This window comes from Chlorocebus sabaeus, chromosome 16 (genome assembly GCF_047675955.1).
Source record: "Chlorocebus sabaeus isolate Y175 chromosome 16, mChlSab1.0.hap1, whole genome shotgun sequence".
In the NCBI taxonomy this organism is placed as follows: Eukaryota; Metazoa; Chordata; class Mammalia; order Primates; family Cercopithecidae; genus Chlorocebus; species Chlorocebus sabaeus.
This window is the reverse complement of record NC_132919.1, coordinates 9,690,900-9,712,423: the sequence shown is the minus strand read 5'-3', so window position 1 is coordinate 9,712,423 and position 21,524 is coordinate 9,690,900. Positions and strand designations below refer to the sequence as shown.

The following is a 21,524-nucleotide window of genomic DNA, read 5'->3' as shown; positions in this document are numbered from 1 at the left end:
TAAACCCAGATTCATCGGATTATAACCCTCCTTTCACTTAAACAGAACGCTATTCTGCCTCTCTTCTGTAAAGAACTCCATCCCTATTGGTGTCTAACTTGAGATCCTGTTGCTGCTATGGAATTCACGGACAGCATATGCTCTCTACTCCCTGGAATACATTCCATGACTGTCATGGGCTGGGAAAATCCAGCCCTTCATTGTCAGCCTTTAAAGAAATTTTAAAATATGCCTGCAAATTCCACCCCCCCTTCCCCTCTCTCAGGTTTCCCACTCCAGGGGAAGTCAGCCACCATTTTGTGAGGACACTCAAGCAGCCTATTGGCAGATCCACATGGGGTAACTGAGTTCTCAGGCCAAAAACCAGCACCACCCACCACCAGCTGCATGTGTGCGCCACCTTGGAGCTGATCCTCCAGCCCCAGCCAAGCCTTCAGATGGCTGCAGCCCTGGCTGATGTCTTGGCTGCAGCCTCAGGAGAGATCAAGAGCCCCCTGGAAGTGGTGAAAAGCAAGTGGCTGGGTTTGGGTAGAGCTTGGAGAATGAGAACAGGGTTTGTGAGAAGTGAGACTGGAGAGGGAGGGAGGGTCAGTGTCTGCAGGGTCTTTCACTGCCGTGCTAGGCGAGGAGTTTGGGTTTTCTTCTGAAAGCAATGAAGAGCCGGTAACAGATTTTAAGCAGGCAAGTGACCTGATCAGATTTGTACTACTGCATTTCGGAAAGATAATTTCAGTGGCAGTGTGGAGAATGGATTGGGTGAGGGTAAGGCTGGAGGAAGGGAGACCAGTTGGGAAGTAGTTTCAGAGTTCCTGGGGGATGGTGATGGAGAAGCGAATTCAGCAGCAGTCCTGGTGCTTCAGTGATGGAGAGGAAGGGATCAATTTGAAATGATGAAGAAGTATGAGTCAAACGATCTTTGTTATTGATTGGATGTTTAGTGATGGAGAGGAAGGGATCAATTTGAAATGATGAAGAAGTATGAGTCAAATGATCTTTGTTATTGATTGGATGTTTAGTGATGGAGAGGAAGGGATCAATTTGAAATGATGAAGAAGTATGAGTCAAATGATCTTTGTTATTGATTGGATGTGAGGGCATGACCCTGACATTTGGTGGTAGATCTCAAATGTGCGGTACTGCCATTCGCCAATAAAGGAATGACGTGGGGGGAAGGAAGAGCACTGGGTGGAAAGTAGAGGGTGGATGAGAACTCCAGTAGTTTTGAACACAAGAGATGTTCCTAGGCAGTTAGATATTTATGTCTGAATCTCAGCAGAAAGGTCCCAGCCAGAGCATGAAGCCATTGGAGTAGACAAGATTATCCAGGGAGACTGTGTAGCTGGGAGAGAAAGAGGGTTAAGAGAATTGCCCCGTAGTGAAGGGAAAAACGGAGAAAGTGGAGATAGCAAAGGTGATGAAGAAAGAATAGCTAGGGAGGTTAGAATAAATGACACAGAAGGGGCATCCTGGAAGCCCCCAAAAGGATGATTTTAAGAAGGTTTAAATGCTACATAGAACTTAAGCAAAATAAAACTGCATTTAGCAACAAGGAGGTCACTAAGAGAAGCTGCCGTGTAGAGGTGGGATCACAAGACGGATTCCAGTGCTTGCTTTTGTGGATGAAATGTGAAGAGGAGAGGCAGCATAGACAACATTAAAGAGGCTTGGCTGTGAAGGGAAGCAGGGCGTTCAAACAGTAGTTGACAAGGGATACACAATGAGGTAATGTCTCCTTGGTTTTATTTGTAGGGCTGGAAGAGGTTTTTGGTTGCAACCGTTTTTAAGATTAAAAAGACCACGCCGGGCACAGTGGCTCACACCTGTAATCCCAGCACTTTGGGAGGCTGAGGTGGGCGGATCATGAGGTCAAGAGTTCAAGATCAGCCTGGTCAATATAGTGAAACCCCATCTGTACTAAAAACACAAAAATTAGTCGGGCATGGTGGTGCACACCTGTAGTCCCAGCTACTCAGGAGGCTGAGGCAGGAGAGTCACTTGAACCAGGGAGGTGGAGGTTATGGTGAGCCGAGATTGCCCCACTGCACTCTAGCCTGGGCAACAGAGCGAGACTCTATCTCGAAAAAAAAAAAAATTAAAAAGACCTAAAAATGGCTTTATGCAATATAGAAAGAACTGACAGAAAGGGTGATAAGGCAACAATTAATGCAACAAACTCTCTACAGACATTGAGTCAGCATAGTACTAATGTCCCTTCCTAGAAATAAAATCCTTTAGCTACATATTGAAATGCAAGCTATATAATTCAGTATGTGTCAGTTATTACTTGTTTTTATTGTCCTCAGGAGAATAATGCTCAATGCTAAAAGACTAGAGTTTCAGGCAAGAAGCTAATCCTGAAGCCAGCAGTAATGATGGAGGTTCCCAGACAAAAATAGTTAGGAACACAGAATTTAAATACAAGCTAAATGTAACCAAGTCATGTATTTCTTTTAATGGGATACCTGCCTCTCATCATAAAGCGAAAACGTGTCCTTGGCTTAGTGATTTATTGAACATAGGCATTTTTCTTACAAAGCAAGCTTAACAGCAGAAAGGCATATATTTCAGCAAATTAATTTCCTTTTTTTTCTTTTTTTTTTTTTTTTTTTTTTTGAGATGGAGTCTCGCTCTGTCGCCCAGGCTGGAGTGCAGTGGTGCGATCTCGGCTCACTGCAAGCTCCACCTCCTGGGTTCACGCCATTCTCTTGCCTCAGCCTCCCGATCAGCTGGAACTACAGGCATCAGCCACCACGCCCGGCTAATGTTTTGTATTTTTAGTAGAGACGGGGTTTCACCATGTTAGCTAGGATGGTCTCGATCTCCTGACCTCCTGATCTGCCCACCTTGGCCTCCCAAAGTGCTGGGATTACAGGCGTGAGCCACCACACCCGGCCCAGCAAATTAATTGCAATCAGGACTGTCTACTAGGCAATGAAGGGTTATAATGAGAAGCATGTTGATTCACTGTTCTCTGTGTTTTCCAGAGACCAGACATGAGAAAATGGGCATCAACCCAGGGGCCATACGAAGAAGGCTCTTCCTCACTGCCATAGGATGAAACCCTAGCTGGGGGTACCATGGAGCCTCTGTTCATTTAGGCTTCCAAGAAGACAAGAGTCAGCAGGTACTATTGGATGGTGCTGTTCTTCATTTGCACACAAGCAGGAAAGGGGCTGAGGGAGGACCTTTTCCAAGAACCTAGCCAACTCCTCCAGGATTCTGTGACCAGATGGGGGTGGGTACTAAGGACCCAAATATGTAAGGATCTCTGCTAGATTCTGGAAAATACAGATGCATTCCCAGACATCACCAAGATGCATCCTGGGTGACACTCTCTTGGTACCCCAGCTTCTGTGCACAGGTCTGGGTCTACAGGTTGGCAGAGGTGATTGCCAGTATGGCGGGAACACAGGGGTAGGCCCTCATCTACCCCTAAACTCTTCCATCTACCCCCAAACCCCTCCTTCTCTGGCCTGCTCTGTGGACTAAAATGCTACTCTTGTGAGTCAAAACACTCTTTCCCCAAGAGCCCTGCTGAAAGGCACACATCCCACTGAAGCTAAGGAATCACTGGGAGAGGAGGAAGGAAGCCCTTTCTTCATTCATCCATCCATCCATTCATTCATTCATTTTTGCCACCTAATTACCTAGGATCTGGCCTATTATCACCACTTAAAGCAGAAGATGGGGTGTACCAAATGTAAGTTTTGATGGGGTGGGAAAACCCAGAGTGCAGCAAGATTCCCACTTGGAGTCTTTAGAAGAGGAGAGCACAGGAGTGAGGAAATGTCTTGGGAAGCCTGAAGTCACAGAAAGCCCCTGGCTTCCTGGTGGGGCAGAGGACCTAAAGAGGGACAAGGCCAGTGAAGATGAAGTTTACCAGTGTATCAGCTTTGCCAAGTTCTGAGGCTACCACAGAAGATTCAACAATAGCAAATGCAGGCTTTTGACTTTATGACTTCATAAAGTCAACAGATGGTTCATTCAATGTGTGAGCTCAAAACAGCCATTTCACTGGGTCTGTTAACTGCAGGGAGCAGGGTATGGAGAGAATGACCTTGCGTAGTGTAATTATTGTGTAAGGCTGTCCTTGAGCAGGACTGATCAAGGCTTTACCAATATTCTACTGAGAGCCAGGGAGGCTAGGCTGTAAGGATATGCCAGGTTTCAAGATGATTCAACTCTAAATGTACACTTTAGATGACAGGTGAAGTAGTGAAGTCTGATACAAAGAAAAGAGGTGGGAATTCTACAATTTCTGTCTGGCAAGACACCCAAAGGGCATCTGGATTCTTCAGGTTGCCACATTATGGTCATTTCTGAAACACAGGCAACCTTGTACCGACAAAGCAGTAAATGAAGTTTGTTGACGCATCTGGATTTCCAGCATGTTGTACACTCACGTCAACCCAGATGCTGGTCAGCAAATGCAGACCCAGTCTAGGGGATGGTGGGAAAGATCCAACTATGATAACTAGGGATGTTCACCACAGAGCCGGACCCTGGGATGGGAAACTCTCCTTGGTCCCAGTGCTTTGTTCACCATGCACAGTTGGCTTTTCCTCAGAAGCCTCTGATCCATGTTCCCCAAAATACAGCCCAGGCTCAAATTTGACCAAGTTGAAAGAAAATTGTTAAGTACCTAGAAATGCCAAGTGCTACTAGCTCAGTCTTGATTACTGCGACTCTTTTTCAGTTTAAATAGGATATATGTGGGGGCCAAAGAATTATTATTTTTTTCTTAATACAATAAAGATTTATTTTACTGTATTTTATTTATTATGTCACAGTCTAGTGCAGTGGAGGGAGCTCTGCTCCATACAGTCATTCAGGAATCCAGGTTCCTTCCACATTGTGATTTAAGGAATTCTCTTTTAGAGTTGGGGTTATGTCTACTCAGATCAGTGGAAAATTGTAATATGTGGTCATGTGACCAAAAATGAAGGTAGATATTGGTTCAGTCATAGTCTGATGAGTCTCAGAATTATAACTATTAAATTCTGAGTTCCCAGAGGATAGAAACTCTGAGATAACCTAGCACCCAGCCAAGCCCAGTGAAAGTGCTCAATGAACACTAAAGGAAGATACAAGAGTGGCTGAATGAGATTCCAGTGCTAAGGAAGCTCTACACGGCTGGAGATTTGATTCTATCAGTTTGGGTAAGTCCAGGCTGGGTATTGTTTTAATCCTCCCCAGGTTGTTTTAATGTGCAGCTACTGTCTAGTCCATGGTTTTTCAATGTCAGCACTCTTAATATTTGGGGCAGGATAATTATTTGCTCTGGGTGTGGTTCTTTGTGTTGTAGGGTGTTGAGCAGCATCCCTGACCTCCACCCACTAGATGCCAGTAGCAACACTCTCCTCCTACCCCCATCCCTAATTTATGACAATTAAAAATGTCTCCAGACATAGCCAAATGTCCCCAGGGGTCAGAATCTCCTCTGGTTGAAAACCACTGGTCTAATTCAAGACTGATTTTATAGATGAAGAAACAGAGGCACGGAGAGACCGACTCACTTGGCTAAAGGACACATCACAAGTCAGTCAGAGAGCCCAGACTCCTGACTCCTAGCCTGGCTCTTTCACTTCTTTCTGCATGGCCTTTCTTTTCCCTTCCATGTCTGGTGGAACACATAAATTCCACTCTCCAGGGAGCCCTAAAACCAATGCACAGAATCCTAGAATCCTAGAGCTGTGCAGGTTGGGAGGGCAGCAGGTTTAGCTCCTTATTGTTCAGGACAGATTATCTTCTTGAAAACTGATAGAGATGAAGATCTAATGCCTTTCTCTGGGGTCTATGTCAGTGTTTTACAAGTTCATGGTTAAATATCTTTCTTGTGACCAAGGGGAATGTTCCTATTTCTCTTCAAGTCCATTTCCTCTTGTCCAAGTCCCTGTAGACACAGACAACGATAGTTAAGCAATGTCCTCTCTAAGAGCTGAGGGTGATTGTGAAAGATTCCCTTCTAGGCATGCCTGTTGAGCTCTTTTAATTGCAGGGTGTTGGGGGGTGGGGGAGAGAGAGATTAATAAAGGACTCAATTTCCAAGAAGAAAGAGAGTTTATCAGGTAGACCTGGGGCCATCCAATAGGCACTTGAGGCCTATGTGTGCATGGGAGGAGGGAAACACCATGGTGGATTTGGAGAACTTTAAATGTAGCCATACAAGTAAAGCAGAGGGCACTTCTGGTTAGGTGAGTAGAGAGGGAATGACTATACTCTAAGGAGTTTAGAACCAGATCGGAGGGAAATAGTGACCCATTAAACAGTCGAGTAGAACAGAGACATAATCAGATTTTACTCCAAAAAGATCACTCGGGCTGCAACAAGAGGATGGATTGTCAGGGGCAAGAATGAAGGAGAGAGACCAAAAAGGAGGTGTTTGCAGAGGTCTACACAAAAACAAACAAACAAACAAAAAATCACAACGGGCTGAAGAAGAGCAGAGACCAAGGGATTAGGGAGAAGGAAATGGCTTGGAGAGATCTTTGGTAGAAGAATTGACAAGACTTGAAGTCTGAATAGATGTTGCAGGGAGAAGGAAGACAGAAGTTAGGAGAACACCAAGCTTTCCAGCTTGGAGGCCTGGGTCGGTGGGTTGTGGAGCCATTTTCTGGGTAGAGTGAGCAGGAAGAGGAGAGGTCTGAATGGGAAGATAAGGAGTCCACCGCGAGCTAAGGTGAGAGTGGCCATTTCAGTAGAGCTGACCATGACTGGAGTCATAGAAGCAACAGCATGTGAAGGTCATTTTACCAAAGTGAGAAGATAGAGCATGTTCTCTTGTCCCAGCTAGGAAGCACCAAGGGAAACTAGCACATGGGTCAGCCAGCCATAGAAGGCCAAAGCAAGGTCCAAAGCAGTAGTTCCAGCCCTGGCTGTCCACTAGGATCATTTTGGGCCAGGTGTGGTGGCTCACGCCCATTATCCCAGCAATTTGGGAGGCCGAGGCAGGTGGATCACAAGGTTAGGAGTTCAAGACCAGCCTGACCAACACGGTGAAACCCCATCTCTACTAAAAATACAAAAATTAGCCAGGTGTGATGGTGGACGCCTGTGGTCCCAGCTACTAGGGAGGCTGAGGCACAAGAATCGCCTCAACCCGGGAAGCAGAGGTTGCAGTGAGCCAGGATCTCACTGCTGTACTCCAGCCTAGGCAACAAAGCAAGCCTCTGTCGAAAGAAAGAAAGAAAGAGGGAGAGGGAGAGAGGGAGAGAGGGAGAGAAGGAGAGAGGGAGAGAGGGAGAGAGGGAGAGAGAGAGGGAGAGAGAGAGAAAGAGAGGGAGAGAGAGAAAGAGAGGGAGAGAGAGAAAGGGAGGGAGGGAGGGAGAGATAGAGGGAGAGAGGGAGAGACAGAGACAGACAGAGAGAGAGGGAGGGAGGGAGGGAGGGAGGGAGAGAGGGAGGGAGGGAGAGAGGGAGGGAGGGAGGGAGGGAGAGAGGGAGGGAGGGAGGGAGGAAGGAAGGAAGGAAGGAAAAACTACAGTGCCTGGCTACAGTGCCTGGGTCCCACTCCCAGAATTTCTGATGTCATAGGTCTGGGGTACAAGCCACCATGATGTTTCGAACACACAGCCAGTTTTGAGAACTCCAGGTATAGACAAAGAGGTTCACAAACTTTACTGTGCATCCAAAGCCTGGCAAGCTTGTTACAATGCAGATTCAGATTCAGTAGGCCTGGGAGATGTGGCTGAAGAACCTGAATTTATAACAAGCACTAAGGTGATGCTGGTGCTATCCGGTCTGAGGACCATCCTTTGAAAAGCAAGGGTGTAGCAACATGCTTTTCAACTCAGGCCACTCCTGAGATCAATGAAACATAAATGTCTGGGGGTGGGACTCAGGCAGAAAGAATTTGTAAAGACACCCAGGGGATTCCAAGAGGAACCCAGTTTGAGAATCATTGGTGTAGTTTCTAGAAGACTGCAAGTAAACACTAAGGATCCAGCTGGACCATGCCTGAACGCTATCCTAGGGATGGCTACTGGCCTCCATCCTGCTTTGTTCTGCCTGGTTAGCAAGAACCTTCCAGGGTCCAGAGTGCGGGCCGTGAGTGTCCACTGAGTATGTTTATCAAGAACCCACCTGATGCTTGAGTTGGCTGCCAGGATGATCAGAACATGGGGTTTACAGTGGCAGAAAACAGGTTTGAAAGAGACACTTGAAATGGTGTTGGTGAGGGCTGGAGCAGAAGCCTGCACAGGATCTGGGAAGGAACAAAGGAGGGTGTGGCCATTCCTACTTTGTGAGGTGTGCATCCAGGTAGAGCGGCACAGAGAGAGACGGATCCCTGACCCAAGACTTGAAAGATGAGGAACAGATCACCAGGTGGAGAAGATGGCGAGGGAAGGAGTTGGAACCACAGGAGAGTCTGAACCAAGGTACTAAGATGCAAAAGTGCCTGCAGCACTCAGTATGGCAGGCATGGGGGCTGGAGGCAGTAAATAGTTTTTGAGCTGCACAGTGTTTGGTTAAAAGTGCCAGCTGTCACCCCTTTGGGCTGAGATCCAGTTTCCATTGACCGGTTCTATGACTTTAGGCAAGCAATGTCTCATCTCAGTGTGCTCACCAGTAAAATAAACCTAAGAATGGCACATCCTCATAGATGGGTTGAGAAGATTACATGAGTTCCTGCACTCATACACAAAGCACTTACACATGGAGCTGGCATGCAGAGGTGCTTAATAAATGTTCCTGGGACAGTGGTGGAGGTGTCCAGACAGGACGCCAGCTGGGCAGTGTGGCTGGAGAGAGGATTGTGAGGGCGGGGGTGATGTGGCAGGGCTAAGCACGCCACGTGTGGGGTGTGTGTGCCCCGACCTCATCTGGGACACTATCAGCTGCAGGTCCAGTGACGGGAGGGAAGATACTGCAGCATTCGTGCCACCTCATAGACTAGAAGTGTCACAGGCCTGTTCACACTCTGTTTTCCCACCACTTCTAGGAACATTTTTCCCTCCAGGTCACACCCAGGTCTAGACAGAGAGTTGCCTTCTATTATTGACAAGTTTTGACACTCCCCTATAAAAACTAGCCTTTTCTTTCATGGTACCACAAATGCCAGATTATTTACATAAAATGGCAAAAACAGATCATCCAGCAACGCCTTGGGGAACAGGGTGGGCAGAGAACAACAGTGTTCGACGCCTGGTGGGCACCCGGAGATGACGATGCTGTGTCTAGGCAGAAATACTTTCTGCCTCCCTCTGGGATATTGCTAACCCTTCCCAGTGTTTGCTAACTTCCTGCCCCTTCCTGCTAGAATGAGATTTGACAGATCTCATTCTCATACTCTACTATCTAAAGGAATTTTTGACTCTGGATTGGCTATCCTTTTCCATCCCAAATATTCTGGACCACTATGATTAAAGGTCCCTCCTCCCTAAGGTCTCAGAGTAGCATCTATGTCTTGATTCTAATCTGCATGACAATTTTGGGTTAATATTAATTGTGTGTTTTCCTCCTCTAAAAGACGTTCCCTTCGTCTCTTCCTCCCTCCTGTGGATGGATATAAGCCGATACCCCTGCTATTCCGGGCTCCTCCACGACTAAAGGCATTGGTATCCACAGGACCTTGCACACATCTCAGCCCTTCAATACAGGACCACAGAGCTGACTGCAGGTCTCTCTACATAGTTTGAAGACCCAGAGAGAAGGAGGCTTACAACGTAACTCCAAATTGAGGTCCTGAACCAGAGCAAGAAACTTCTAACTTCTCATTCAGCAGAAAATGCTCATAGTTCAGCTTCTCTCTCTCAAGGGATCAGAGAATCTGGGGGACAGGAGTGGGGTGGGGTAGGGGATTCCCCACAGCTGCTAGGGTCAGAGACAAAGAGGTGGATGGAATGGTCCTTACCGTTACACAGAGCAGCATGGGTCCTCGGATGATCCACCAGATTTTCTTATTCCCATTTGTTGTCCAGCACCTAAGGTCAAAGAGCAGGCAAAAGAAGACTTAAAAACAAGAGGAGGTTGAAAGTCAAAGTCTCATGCTGTCTAGAAGGAGGATGCTTGCACTCAAGCCCTACTTCCCACCAATCATTCCCCCGAGGGGTGGGAGCCACAGAAGAGAGAACTAAAATCCCTTCCTGTTAGCACTGGTACCGTTTACTTTCCTTAACATTAAATTGCTCTTCAGTGGTAACAGCCTAGTGTGTAAATCTTTCCAAAATTTTCCTCCATGTTCATACAAACATAAATTCCTAAATACGTAGTTTTTGTGTGTGTGTGCCATAAAACGGGATCACACGATATATGTTTCGGCAATAGGCTTAAAATAGGCTGTTGAGAATCAGTGCCTAAAAGTTCCCATCATAACTAACTTGTTTTTCTTTAAGTAGTCTCATAATATCCTGCAATAGAGGTATATTATATTTGTTCAATGATTCCCATGTTGACCAACATTCAGTGGTTTTTTGTTTGGTTTTTCTATTTTTTTTTCCTCACTATGAACAATGCTGCAATAATCATTCTTGTATTTTTGCCCTTACATACCCAGGGCTGCAGCTAACCTACACAGCATCTTTGAGCTAATTTGCATGTGTAACTAAATGAATAAACTAATTGCTATAAGATCTTTGATTATCTTATCTCCCATTCCTAAGAATATTCTAGATGGCCAAAATGAGAAGGGATGGATATTTTCTTTGGTAAAATGATATAATTCTTTGTATTTAGGCATGCCTGGGAATTACTGGCTCATGAAAGAGTAAAACCCGGTAAATTACCTACCCCGTGTTCTCCAGGTGTGCACGGGCAAAACCCCAGGGCACAACAAATAGCACAGGGAAGGCTGGGGAGAAGACACAGGGAAACGTAGTTAGGAGTTGGTTGGCCAAACCTGCCTGCCTCACACCACAGCTGATGGGGCTAACCATAGGTGGTTAAAACATCAAACCTAACATCATGGAGTTGTGGACTGTGAGAGCTGGAGAGACCCAGAGTAGCACAGGGCCGATCCATTGTTTTACCACCCAAGAAACCAGGGCCCAGAGAGGGAAAGTGACTTGATACTTGTCACAAAGCAGCTGAGAATAAATCCAAGGGTATTAACCCAAATCTCCTGCATGACTGGCCCAGGTTATTTCCTCTGAATCCTGCAGCACCAAATTCTCCAAAGGGTTTGTGGAGGTAGGGGGTCCAAATCTGGATACTCTTGGTCGTATTACTTTTAATCAGAAAACCTCTTCTTGAAGACCTGGTATTATGGACTAAATATAGGTGTCCTCCCAAAAGTCATATGTTAAAGTGCTACCCCCGATGCGATGGAACTTGGAGACAGGGCCTTTGGTGGTGAGTACTTAGGTTTAGCTGAGGTCATGAGGGTGGGGTCCTCATGACAGGATTAGTGCCCTTATAAAAAGAGACCAGAGAGCTTGCTTTCTCTCTCTCCTCACCATATGAGAATACAAGAAGAAGGCAGCTGTCTGCAAGCTAGGAAGAGAGCCCTCACCAGAACCCAAGCATGCTGAACTTCCCAGCCTCCAGAACCATAAGAAATCAATGTCTGTTGTTTAAACTACACTGGTATTTTGTTTTGACATTACAAGCAGACTAATACAGTTGGGGACAGGGTAGGAGGAATATCATCAGATTCCACCAGACTTTCTCAATTTTTGAATGTGTCCATTGGGCTTTTGGGCCTGTAGCACCTGTGCATATATGCACATTTGTGCACGTGCACACACACACACACACCCCCCTCTTCAAGGCTTCCTGTCCTTGAGGATTTATATGTCCCAGAAGCAACCTCCAGTTAGGTTTCTAAGTCCAACTAAAGTCTTTATTGGGCTCCCATGTTTTGATGGATCCCCAAGAGAGGAGGCTGAAGGTCAGGTCACTCACCCCAACCTAACAGCAGGTATCTGGGCCACAGCCGCCTCTCAGGAAGCACTGTGGGCTCCAGCAGCGCGTGAAGGTAGAGGCCTTCAACCAGCAGCCATAAGTAATTGGCACCCACAGAGTAGTGCAAGAGAACCTGGACTGAGCGGCAGGAGGTGGACATCTGCAGAAGACAAAACACCTGAGCGTGAGTCCAGGCTCCCCTGCATCTGACTCCAAGTCAGGGGGAGAAGGACCTCCCAGGGACGACCCATCCTTTTTTTTTTTTTTTTTTTTTTGAGATGGAGTCTCACTCTGTCACCAGGCTGGAGTGTGGTGGCGTGACCTCAGCTCACACTGCAACTTCCAACTCCCTGGTTCAAGTGATTCTCCTGCATCAGCCTCCTGAGTAGCTGGGATTACAGGCGCGTGCCACCACACCCAGCTAATTTTTGTATTTTTTTAGTAGAGATGGTGTTTCACCATGTTGGCGAGGATGGTCTTGATCTCCTGACCTTGTGATCGATCCACCTGCCTTGGCCTCCCAAAATGCTGGGATTACAGGTGTGAGCCACCGTGCCCAGCCCCCCCTTCTTTGCTCTGGTCTCTCCCAGACGCTTGCTGACCATCTCAGGGAGGTTGGCAATAGTATCAAAATGTGAAGGAAGGAGGGCTTCATGTAGGTTTTCAAGGCCAGCCTCCTCTTTAACGTTCTAGACATTTTCAGACAAACAAAAATGTAGAAAATTCACCATCAGCAATTGCCCTAATGGAAACACTGAAGAGTATGTTCTCTAACCTCAGTTCAATTAAACTAAAATCAATAATTAAAAAATTTCCATAATTGGAAATTAGAAAATAGACTTCTAAGCAATCCATGGATCAAAGAAAAAAAATAAAACAGAAATTAGAAAGTATTTCTTAACCAAATGTAAAGAAAATATTGCATGAACTTACAGTATATGGTTAATACCAAACCTTATATAATAAAACTTATAGCCTTAAGTGCATTTTATAAAAAAGAAAAAAGTTGAATATCAATTATTTTAAGGATCATGTAAAAAAAAAAAGTTAGAAAAAGCATAGCAAATTAAGCCCAAGAAAGTACATGGGAGGAAATAATAAAAGCAGAAGTTAATGAAATAGAAAACATGAAATAAAGATAATCAAAAATGCCGAAAGTTTATTCTTCGAAAAGTCCAATTGAGAAACTTGTTGCCAAGATGATCAAAGGTAGGAAAAAGAGCAAAGATAAAATTATCAATATCAGGAATGAAAATGACAACACTCTTACAGATCCAATGGACTTGAAAAAGATCTGAAGAGAATATCATGAACAATATTATGTCATTAAATTTGAACAGTTAGATGAAATAGACAAATTCCTAGGAAAACTCATTTACTACAGCTGACAGAAGAAATAGAATCTGGATATAAGATTCATAATTAATCCATAGTTTAAAACCTTCCAGGGCCAGGCGCGGTGGCTCACGCCTGTAATCCCAGCACTTTGGGAGCTTGAGGCAGGCAGATCACGAAGTCAGGAGATCGAGACCATCCTGACTAACATAGTGAAATCCTGTGTCTACTAAAAATACAAAAAATTAGCTGGGCGTGGTGGCAGGCACCTGTAGTCCCAGTTACTCGGGAGGCTGAGGCAGGAGAATGGTGTGAACCTGGGAGGCAGAGCTTACAGTGAGCTGAGATCACACCACTGCACTCCAGCCTGGGCGACAGAGCGAGACTCCGTCTCAAAATAAATAAATAAATAACTTTCCAATAAAGAAACCTCTGGGTCCAAAATGCTTCACTGGCACAATCAATCAAACATTTAAGGAAGAAATAATACTTATCTTTAATAAATTCTTCCAGAGAATAGTGAAAGAGGAAACAAGTTCTAATTTGTTTTAGGAGGAGACCACAAACTTGATCCCCAACCTGACAAAGGCATTACAGGCCAATCTTTCTCATGGATGTCAACAAGGAAATACTCAACAAAACACAGTATTAGCAAACTAAAGACAGCAATTTAGGAGAAAGAAAATAGTATGTCAAAACCTAGTTGATTCCAGGAATGCAAGGTTAGTTTAATAGGTTACTGCATCATTAGCAGGATAAAGGGAAAACCATCTCAATAGATGCAGATTTCAATGTGGAAAAGCATTGCTGCTTTAAGAAAACAGTAAAATTGTCCCTCAATATCCTTGAGGGATTGTTTCTAGGATCCCCTGTGGACACCAAAATCCACAGATGCTCAAGTCCCTTCTATAAAATGGTGGAGTATTTGCCTATAACCTATGCACATCCTTTCATATGCTTTAAATCATAGCTAGATTGCTTGTAATACTTAATACAATGTAAATGCTATGTGAATAGTTGTTATACTGTATTGTTTAGGGAATAATGACAAGGAAAAAAAGTCCATACATATTCAGTTCAGACACAATCTTCCTTTTTGTTCCCAAAACCTTCTATCCCTAGTTGGTTAAATTCATGAATGCAGAACTCACGGATGCAGACAGCCAGCTATAATTGTAAAATGCATTGATCTAGTCCAATTCTTTTGTTTGCACATGAAGAAATTCCCACCCAAAGACATACAGCAGCCATGGTGAACCCTTCTGCTTGTGGTTTCCTTCACCTAGGCAGGTGGTGGTTTTGTTAAGTCACGTACTGCTTCTCTAGCCAGAAAGTCTTGGAAACCCTTTTATCTCCCCCTGCCCCTCCCTAGTCCCACCTGCCTGCCTTCTGATTCCTAGTAGTGACCCATCAGGTGGGGAGCCTGCTTTAAACAGTGGGTAAGGGGATTACCTCTGACAGATAGGACATCCACCCATTCTCATTGTCAGGCCTCTTGGAGTAAGAGTTGTAGAAGACGACGTCCTTCACCAGTACAGCCAGGGTTCTCAGGATGAAAGAAGCAAACAAGTTCATGTGGATGTAGTTGCGTGTGCAGTGGAGTTTTCTGTGCAAGGAGAAAACCGAATGCCTTCCCTCAGGAAAGAATGGCTCTGACCAACAGGCCTATGCCTTTTATGTCTGTGTATCTCTCACTAAAGACAGAGGGTCATAGTATAGGCTGCAGAGCTGGACTACTGGATTATGTGACCTTAAATCTCTCTGCCTCATTTTCCTCATTTGTAAAATTGGAGTAATAATAGTTATCACTGGCCAGGTGCAGTGACTCATGCCTGTAATCCCAGCACTTTGGGAGACCAAGATGCGCAGATCATGAGGTCAGGAGATTGAGACCACCCTAGCCAACATGGTGAAACCCCGTCTCTACTAAAAATATAAAAATTAGCTGGGTGTGGTGGCACATGCCTGTAATCCCAACTACTTGGGAGGCTGAGGCAGGAGAATCGCTTGAACCAGGGAGTCGGAGGTTGCAGTGAGCCGAGATCGAGCCACTGCTCTCCAGCCTGGGTGACAGAGCGAGACTCTTCCTCAAAAAAAAAAAAAAAAAAAAAAAAAAAAAAAAAAAAAATTGCTATCACCTACAAAGCATCTTCAACATGCCAACTGTGTTCCAAATTATTTACATACGCAGCTACTTTTGAGTATTCTTACTCCTTACCACCACTGGAGGTATAGGCACCATTATTACTCTGATTTTATAAATGAAAGAATTAAAGCAGAAGGATGAAGTCATCTGTCCAAAGTCCCAGAGCAGCAAGTCGTAGAGCTGAGATTCAGACACAGAAACTCTCAGGCCAAAGTACAGGTCTCCCAGGCTCTTCTGCCTCTGAGAACAAGAGCACTTACCTCCAGGGGTTGTGGGATGATTAAATCTGTTAATCTGTGCACATAAGTAAGTGTCCAGAAAATTGTTAGCGCTCTTCACCTCTTCCTTACGCACCTGGAGTCTCCTGCAGGCTCTTTGTGTGTGATGTGACATTTATTCTCGCTGTCGCCAAAGGAAAGAACTCTTCCCTCCACTGTGCTCCCTGGGCAGCACATACCCTGTCCTATTTTGCTTTAGAGCTATTGTTACATTTTTAATTTCCAAAAAGAACTTGAGGCAGATTCTTCTGTCTTAGGATTTATGCATTCTTCTAACTAGATTGCGGGCTATTTGAGGGCAGCGACTGGACCTCACTCTTCCCTAAGCCTTAGGCAGAACTGACACTTGGTTGTCCCAGGCTTGGCTGAAGTGACTTCCTACAGGGCTGGGCAGTTATTTTCTCCTGGCTTGGTCCTGGAACTTTGGGACAGGGCACGGAGGAAGGAAGTCACAGATAATCGGTGGGTACAAGCCGCAGAGTTCTCCCGCAGCTCAAGCATGGTTCTCCCAATGGGATAGATGGTCATGACTCTACCCTAGGAGCTCCAGAACATCTCAGGATTGAGGAGTCACATGAGGCCCAACCTAGGGCTAGCAGAGCCCAGGTGGAGAGGTGCTCTGGAGCTGGTATCCAGATCTCCTACACTTATGTCAAATGCTCCTTCTGCCACATTATATCCGCTTACATTCCTGAGACAAGAGACAGCTTCGGAGAGCTTTCTAGTGGATCCATAAATGTCTCACTTGGGTGATTTCTAAAAACATGATTTAGTAAAAGGCACTCAGGCTTTGGAATGCTGAAAGTTTAGGGAGGGAAAGTGCTCAGATCCTGGACTGCCTGCTTGTGACCCTGGCTTCATTACCCACCAGCTGGCGATCTTGGGCAAGTTACTTCATCTCTCCCTATTTCAATTAACTCACGTATAAAGTGGGGATAATAATAATGCTAACCTCCCAGGAATAGAATGAATCCTAATTTGAATTAGGGATGACATTTAAACGACCTAATGCATGTAATACATTTAGGAGTAAGCACTTAAATTTGATAGCTAATTGGAGTCCGAGGGCCCTGAATTAAAATCCCAGCTCTTCCACCCACTTGTTTGCCCTGGGGAAGATTCTTAATCTTTTCTGTAAAAAGAATGCCTCTGATTGAGTTGTAGTGGGAATGGGCTGTGGTGGTAACGGGTGTGATTAGGGATTTACACCAGGGCTGGGCACACAGAAGGTGTCTAATCCACAGGAGGTAAAGCTATCAGGAGTCTTGGGTTCAAGTTCTAGCTGTGTAGCCAACTGGCTTTATGGCCAGAGGCGACTCAATCCTCTGACTGGGACATTGCCATCCCTTTCTTCCCCTTCATCTGCAGAATGGGATGGATGGGCCTCATCCTCTCTCAGGTCATTTCCAGCTTTGATGATTCATGACACATCCAGCCCAGTCTTCCAGCGCCTTCTAGAGGTAGCCAGTGAGCAAATGACACAAAACCATCATTCCCCCATTATCCACACTTTTGCTTTCCACTGTTTTAGTTACCTGCAGTCAATCATAGTGCACTGCAGCTCAAAAATATTAAACAAAAAACTTCCAGACATAAATAATTAAATAAATAGTTCATTAGTTTTACATGATGTGCCATTCTGAGTAAAGTGATGAAATCTAACACTGACCAGCTCCATCCCTTGATCATCACAAAAAGAAGGGTGAACATAGTGCAGTAAGATATTTTGAGAAAGATAGGCCACATTCACATAACTCTTATTATAGTATAGCATTATAATTGTTCTATTTTAATATGGTTATTGTTGTTAATCTCTCACTGTGTCTAATTTATAAATTAAACTTTATCAGAGGTATGTATGTATAGGAAAAAACATGGGGATAGAACCAAACATAGGGTTGGTTCTATCCCTGGTTTGAACACTATGTTTGCTTCTACCTCTGGTTTCAGGCATCTACTGGAACTCTTAGAACATATCCCTTGCAGATGAAGGAGGGCTACTATACCTGCCTGAACACATGTCTGCAGAAGTTCTACTCACCGAAGAAACAAGAGGAGGGTGAGAGCCAGGAAGAGGGAGATAAGAGAGACAGAGTATCCCACGGTGTACATCAGCTGCAAGGTTGACAGCAAGGCATAATGATCCACCTGAACACAGAGGAAGAGCAGACATGACCACCAAGCCATGGGACTACGGCCACAACCCCCAGCTCCACACCCAGGGCCACCAAGGGCCTAGGCATGGACTCCCAACATTTTTTTAAACTTTTCCTTCCCAATCCTTGTTGACACCCAAATAGGGTAGTTTAGACTGCTCTCTGGTACATCTCAGAGGGCAAGGAGCCTTAACAAGTGAAGAGCCCACGGTGGGTCTCACCCCTGTGACTGGTCCCACAGCCCAGCACTGATACACCAAGAGCCACAATATCATAAAGGAATTGTGTTCAGAACAAGAGGGTGCCTTGGGAATGAAGACAGGCTCTTTGCCCTTGGGAGCACTGTCCCTATGGTCTATGGGTCCTTCCTTCTGGAGGACAGGGCCAGATTTCTGTCTGAATATTTTCTTTCTAAAGTAAGTCTTCATAGATGACCTGTTGGAGGAAGACTCAATGAAACATTGCAATATTTTCTCTGAGTCTCAGGTAGCCTGATTGTGAACAGAGGATAATTTACTGGAAATTCTGTGTTATGTGATTTTTGTTCTATGTTCATGAGAGATTTTGGTCTGTAGTTTTATTTTCTTGTAATGTGTTTGTCCGGTCTTGGCATCTGTTTAATGATGGCCACATAGCTGAGTTGGGAAGTAGTTCCTCCTTTTCAATTTTCTGGAGATTTCATGTAGCATTGGCATTATTGTTTCTTTACATATTGGAGTCACATAGGTCTGAAGTTTTCTCTGAGAGTTTTAACTACAAGGCAATTTTAATGATAGATACAGGACTATTCTGGTTATTTAGTCCATCTTTAGTGAAATTGTGCTTGTTTCTTTTAAAAATTTATCCATTGTATCCAACATGTAGAAATTATTGACAGAAAGGCATTCATAAAAATCTCTTATTATCCTTTTAATGTCTATAAAGTATCAGTAGTGATGTCCCATCTCTCTTAATGTAATTCATGACCTCTCACTTTCTCTCTCTCTCTGATCTTTAATTCTTTCCCTTTTTCAGGTTCATTTTTCTAGAGGTTTACCAAATGTATTGATCTTCTTAAATAATCAAGTTTGGCTGGTGTGATTCCGTCCTATGCAGCTGTTCCCTGGAGCAGTGATCATTTACCTCTGTCCATCTTCTCTCCCACCTAAGTACATGCCACCATCCCATGAAGGACTCAATGGACTGGACATGAGCCCCATGAGGCCCCAGAACTATCTTTTCGGTTGTGAACTAAAGAGCGACAAAGATGATCCCTTTAAGGTAGAAAATGATGAAAAGGAACACCACTTGTCTTTAAGAACGGTCAGTTTAGGGGCTGGTGCAAAGGATGATTGCACATTGCTGATGCAGAGACAATGAAATACGAAGGCAGTCCAATTAGAGTAACACTGGCAACTTTGAAAATGTCTGTACAGTCAATGGTTTCTGTTGGGGGCTTTCAAATCACACCACACATGGCCTTACAGTTGAAGCGTGGTTCAGGGCTGATTAGTGGACAGCATTTAGTAGCTGGGGAGGAAGATGCAGAGTCAGAAGATGAAGAGGAGGAGAATGTGAAACCCTTAAGTATAATCTGGAAAGCAAATTTGCCCCTGGAGGTGGTAGCAAGATTCCACAGAAAAAATTAAAACTTGTGGCTGATGAAGAAGATGGTGGTGATGAAGATGATGATGATTTTGATGATGAGGAAACTGAAGAAAAAGCACCAGTGAAGAAATCTATGAGATACTCCAGCCAAAAATGCACAAAAATCAAACCAGAAAGGAAAAGACTCAAAACCATCAACACCAAGATTAAACAACTAAGTTTGGGTTTTATTTATTTATTTTCCTATTATTTTTCTGCCTTCCATTTAATTAAATTCTATTCATCCTTTCTAATTCTTTTCTTTTGCTTACTTTGAGTTTAATTTGCTGAGGTTTTTTTCCTAGTTTCTTAAGGTGGAAGTTGGGCCACTAACTTGATATTTTTATGATTTTCTAATATAAGAATGCTATAGACTGGATAAAGAAAAGGTGGCACATATACACCATGGAATACTATGCAGCCATAAAAAAGAATGAGGTCATGTCCTTTGCAGGGACATGGATGAAGCCGGAAGCCATCATTCTCAGCAAACTAACACAGTAACAGAAAACCAAACACCACACGCTCTCACCCCTAAGTGGGAGTTAAACAATGAGAGCACATGGACACAGGGAAACACACGGGGGCCTGTCAGGGAGTGGGGGGCAAGGGGAGGGAGAGCATTAGGATTAATGTAATTAATCATTACTTTATTGGAGCTATAGGCATTATTTTATTGGTGATATGAGGCTAACAAATACCTAAGCATGCAGGACTTAAAACCTAGATGATGGGTTGATAGGTACAGCAAACCACCATGGCACATGTATACCTACGTAACAAACCTGCCCGTTCTGCACATGTATCCCAGAACTTAAGTAATAATAATAATAATGTTATACATTTCTCTCCATGACTGCTTTGGTTGCATCACAAAATTATTGATATTTTTTTTATTTAGTTAAAATATTTACTAATTTATCTTATACTTTTTTACTTATGGGTTATTTAGAAGTATGTTGTTATTTAAAAAAAATATTTGGGGATTTTTCCAGACATCTTACTGTTACTGATTTCTAATATATTTTGTAGTTTTAAAAACTAAATTTATTTCTCTTTAAATAATATTTTTTAAATGAGATAAAACATGTATCTTTATATGTACGATTTCTAGTGCTCTTCATTCCTTTATGTAGATTAAAATGTCTACGCGGTATGTTTTTTTCTTTCTCTGTTAACATTTTTTGCAGTGGTGGTCTGGAGGCAGAACTCTCAGTACAACCTTTGAGCTCTTCCAGATCAATCCCAACCACGTTTCTCTCTAGAATTATTTTCTATGGACTTCATCAAGATCCCTATAATCTTGCTAACCTCCAGTTGCGCTTGTTTGCCTCTTCTTGAAACTAAATCTTTCCTTCTAAGACCAGCACAAACCTACCCCCTATAAGAAATCCTCCTCAAATGCCTCTCTGCTTATTGTCAACTCTTATTGTCAAAGCACTTGCGGTTTGTTTCAGAAATAGGGGTGTCAATTGTATTATTCGTTAATGCTTTGCTTACATTTATCTTATCTTTCCATACAGACTATGAAACACCTTGAAAGTAGTGTTTTGTGCTTCTGCACAGAGTGGTGTAGTTTCTTTAAGCTGACTATTTCTGTGGCATATCAAGATGTTACTGGGTCATTTAGCATGATTTATTTCATTGGAGATATGAGGCTAACACATTTAATTAAATAACCTAATTATTTATTTTTAAAATATGTTTGTTTTATGCTTTCTAGGAACAAATTAGGGGAAATGTCTTCCCCCCACCCCCCCCCCCCCCCCCCGTCTGTGTCCTAATTAGTTTGGGTTTCCAAGAAGCAGATCCTGAGACAAGAATTGGAATGCAGGCAGTTTGCATAGGAAGTGAAAAAAATTGGCTGGGCACGGTGCCTCACGCGCCTGTAATCCCAGCACTTAGGAAAGCCCAGGCAGGCGGATCACCTGAGGTCAGGAGTTCGAGACCACCCTGGCCAACATGGCAAAACCCCGTCTCTACTAAAAATACAAAAATTAGCTGGGCATGGTGGCAGGCGCCTGTAATCCCAGCTACTTGGGAGGCTGAGGCAGGAGAATCGCTTGAACCCTGGAGGTGGAGCTTGCAGTGAGCCAAGACTGAGCCATTGCACTCCAGCCTGGGCAAGAGAGAGAGACTTTG

At 44.1% G+C, this 21,524-nt stretch overlaps 1 protein-coding gene across 1 annotated transcript in view; it reads right to left on the bottom strand.

Moving 5' to 3' along the window:
• The window catches only part of GLP2R (glucagon like peptide 2 receptor), a 67,922-nt gene that overhangs the window by 21,359 nt on the left and 25,039 nt on the right, over positions 1-21,524 (bottom strand). Inside the window, exons 5-9 of the mRNA XM_008010348.3 lie at positions 17,642-17,748; positions 14,629-14,782; positions 11,842-12,001; positions 10,729-10,789; positions 9,854-9,923 (exon numbers count right to left, since the gene is read on the bottom strand). Coding sequence (XP_008008539.3) covers positions 9,854-9,923; positions 10,729-10,789; positions 11,842-12,001; positions 14,629-14,782; positions 17,642-17,748 — 552 coding nt within the window. The remainder of the gene's footprint in view (positions 1-9,853; positions 9,924-10,728; positions 10,790-11,841; positions 12,002-14,628; positions 14,783-17,641; positions 17,749-21,524) is intronic.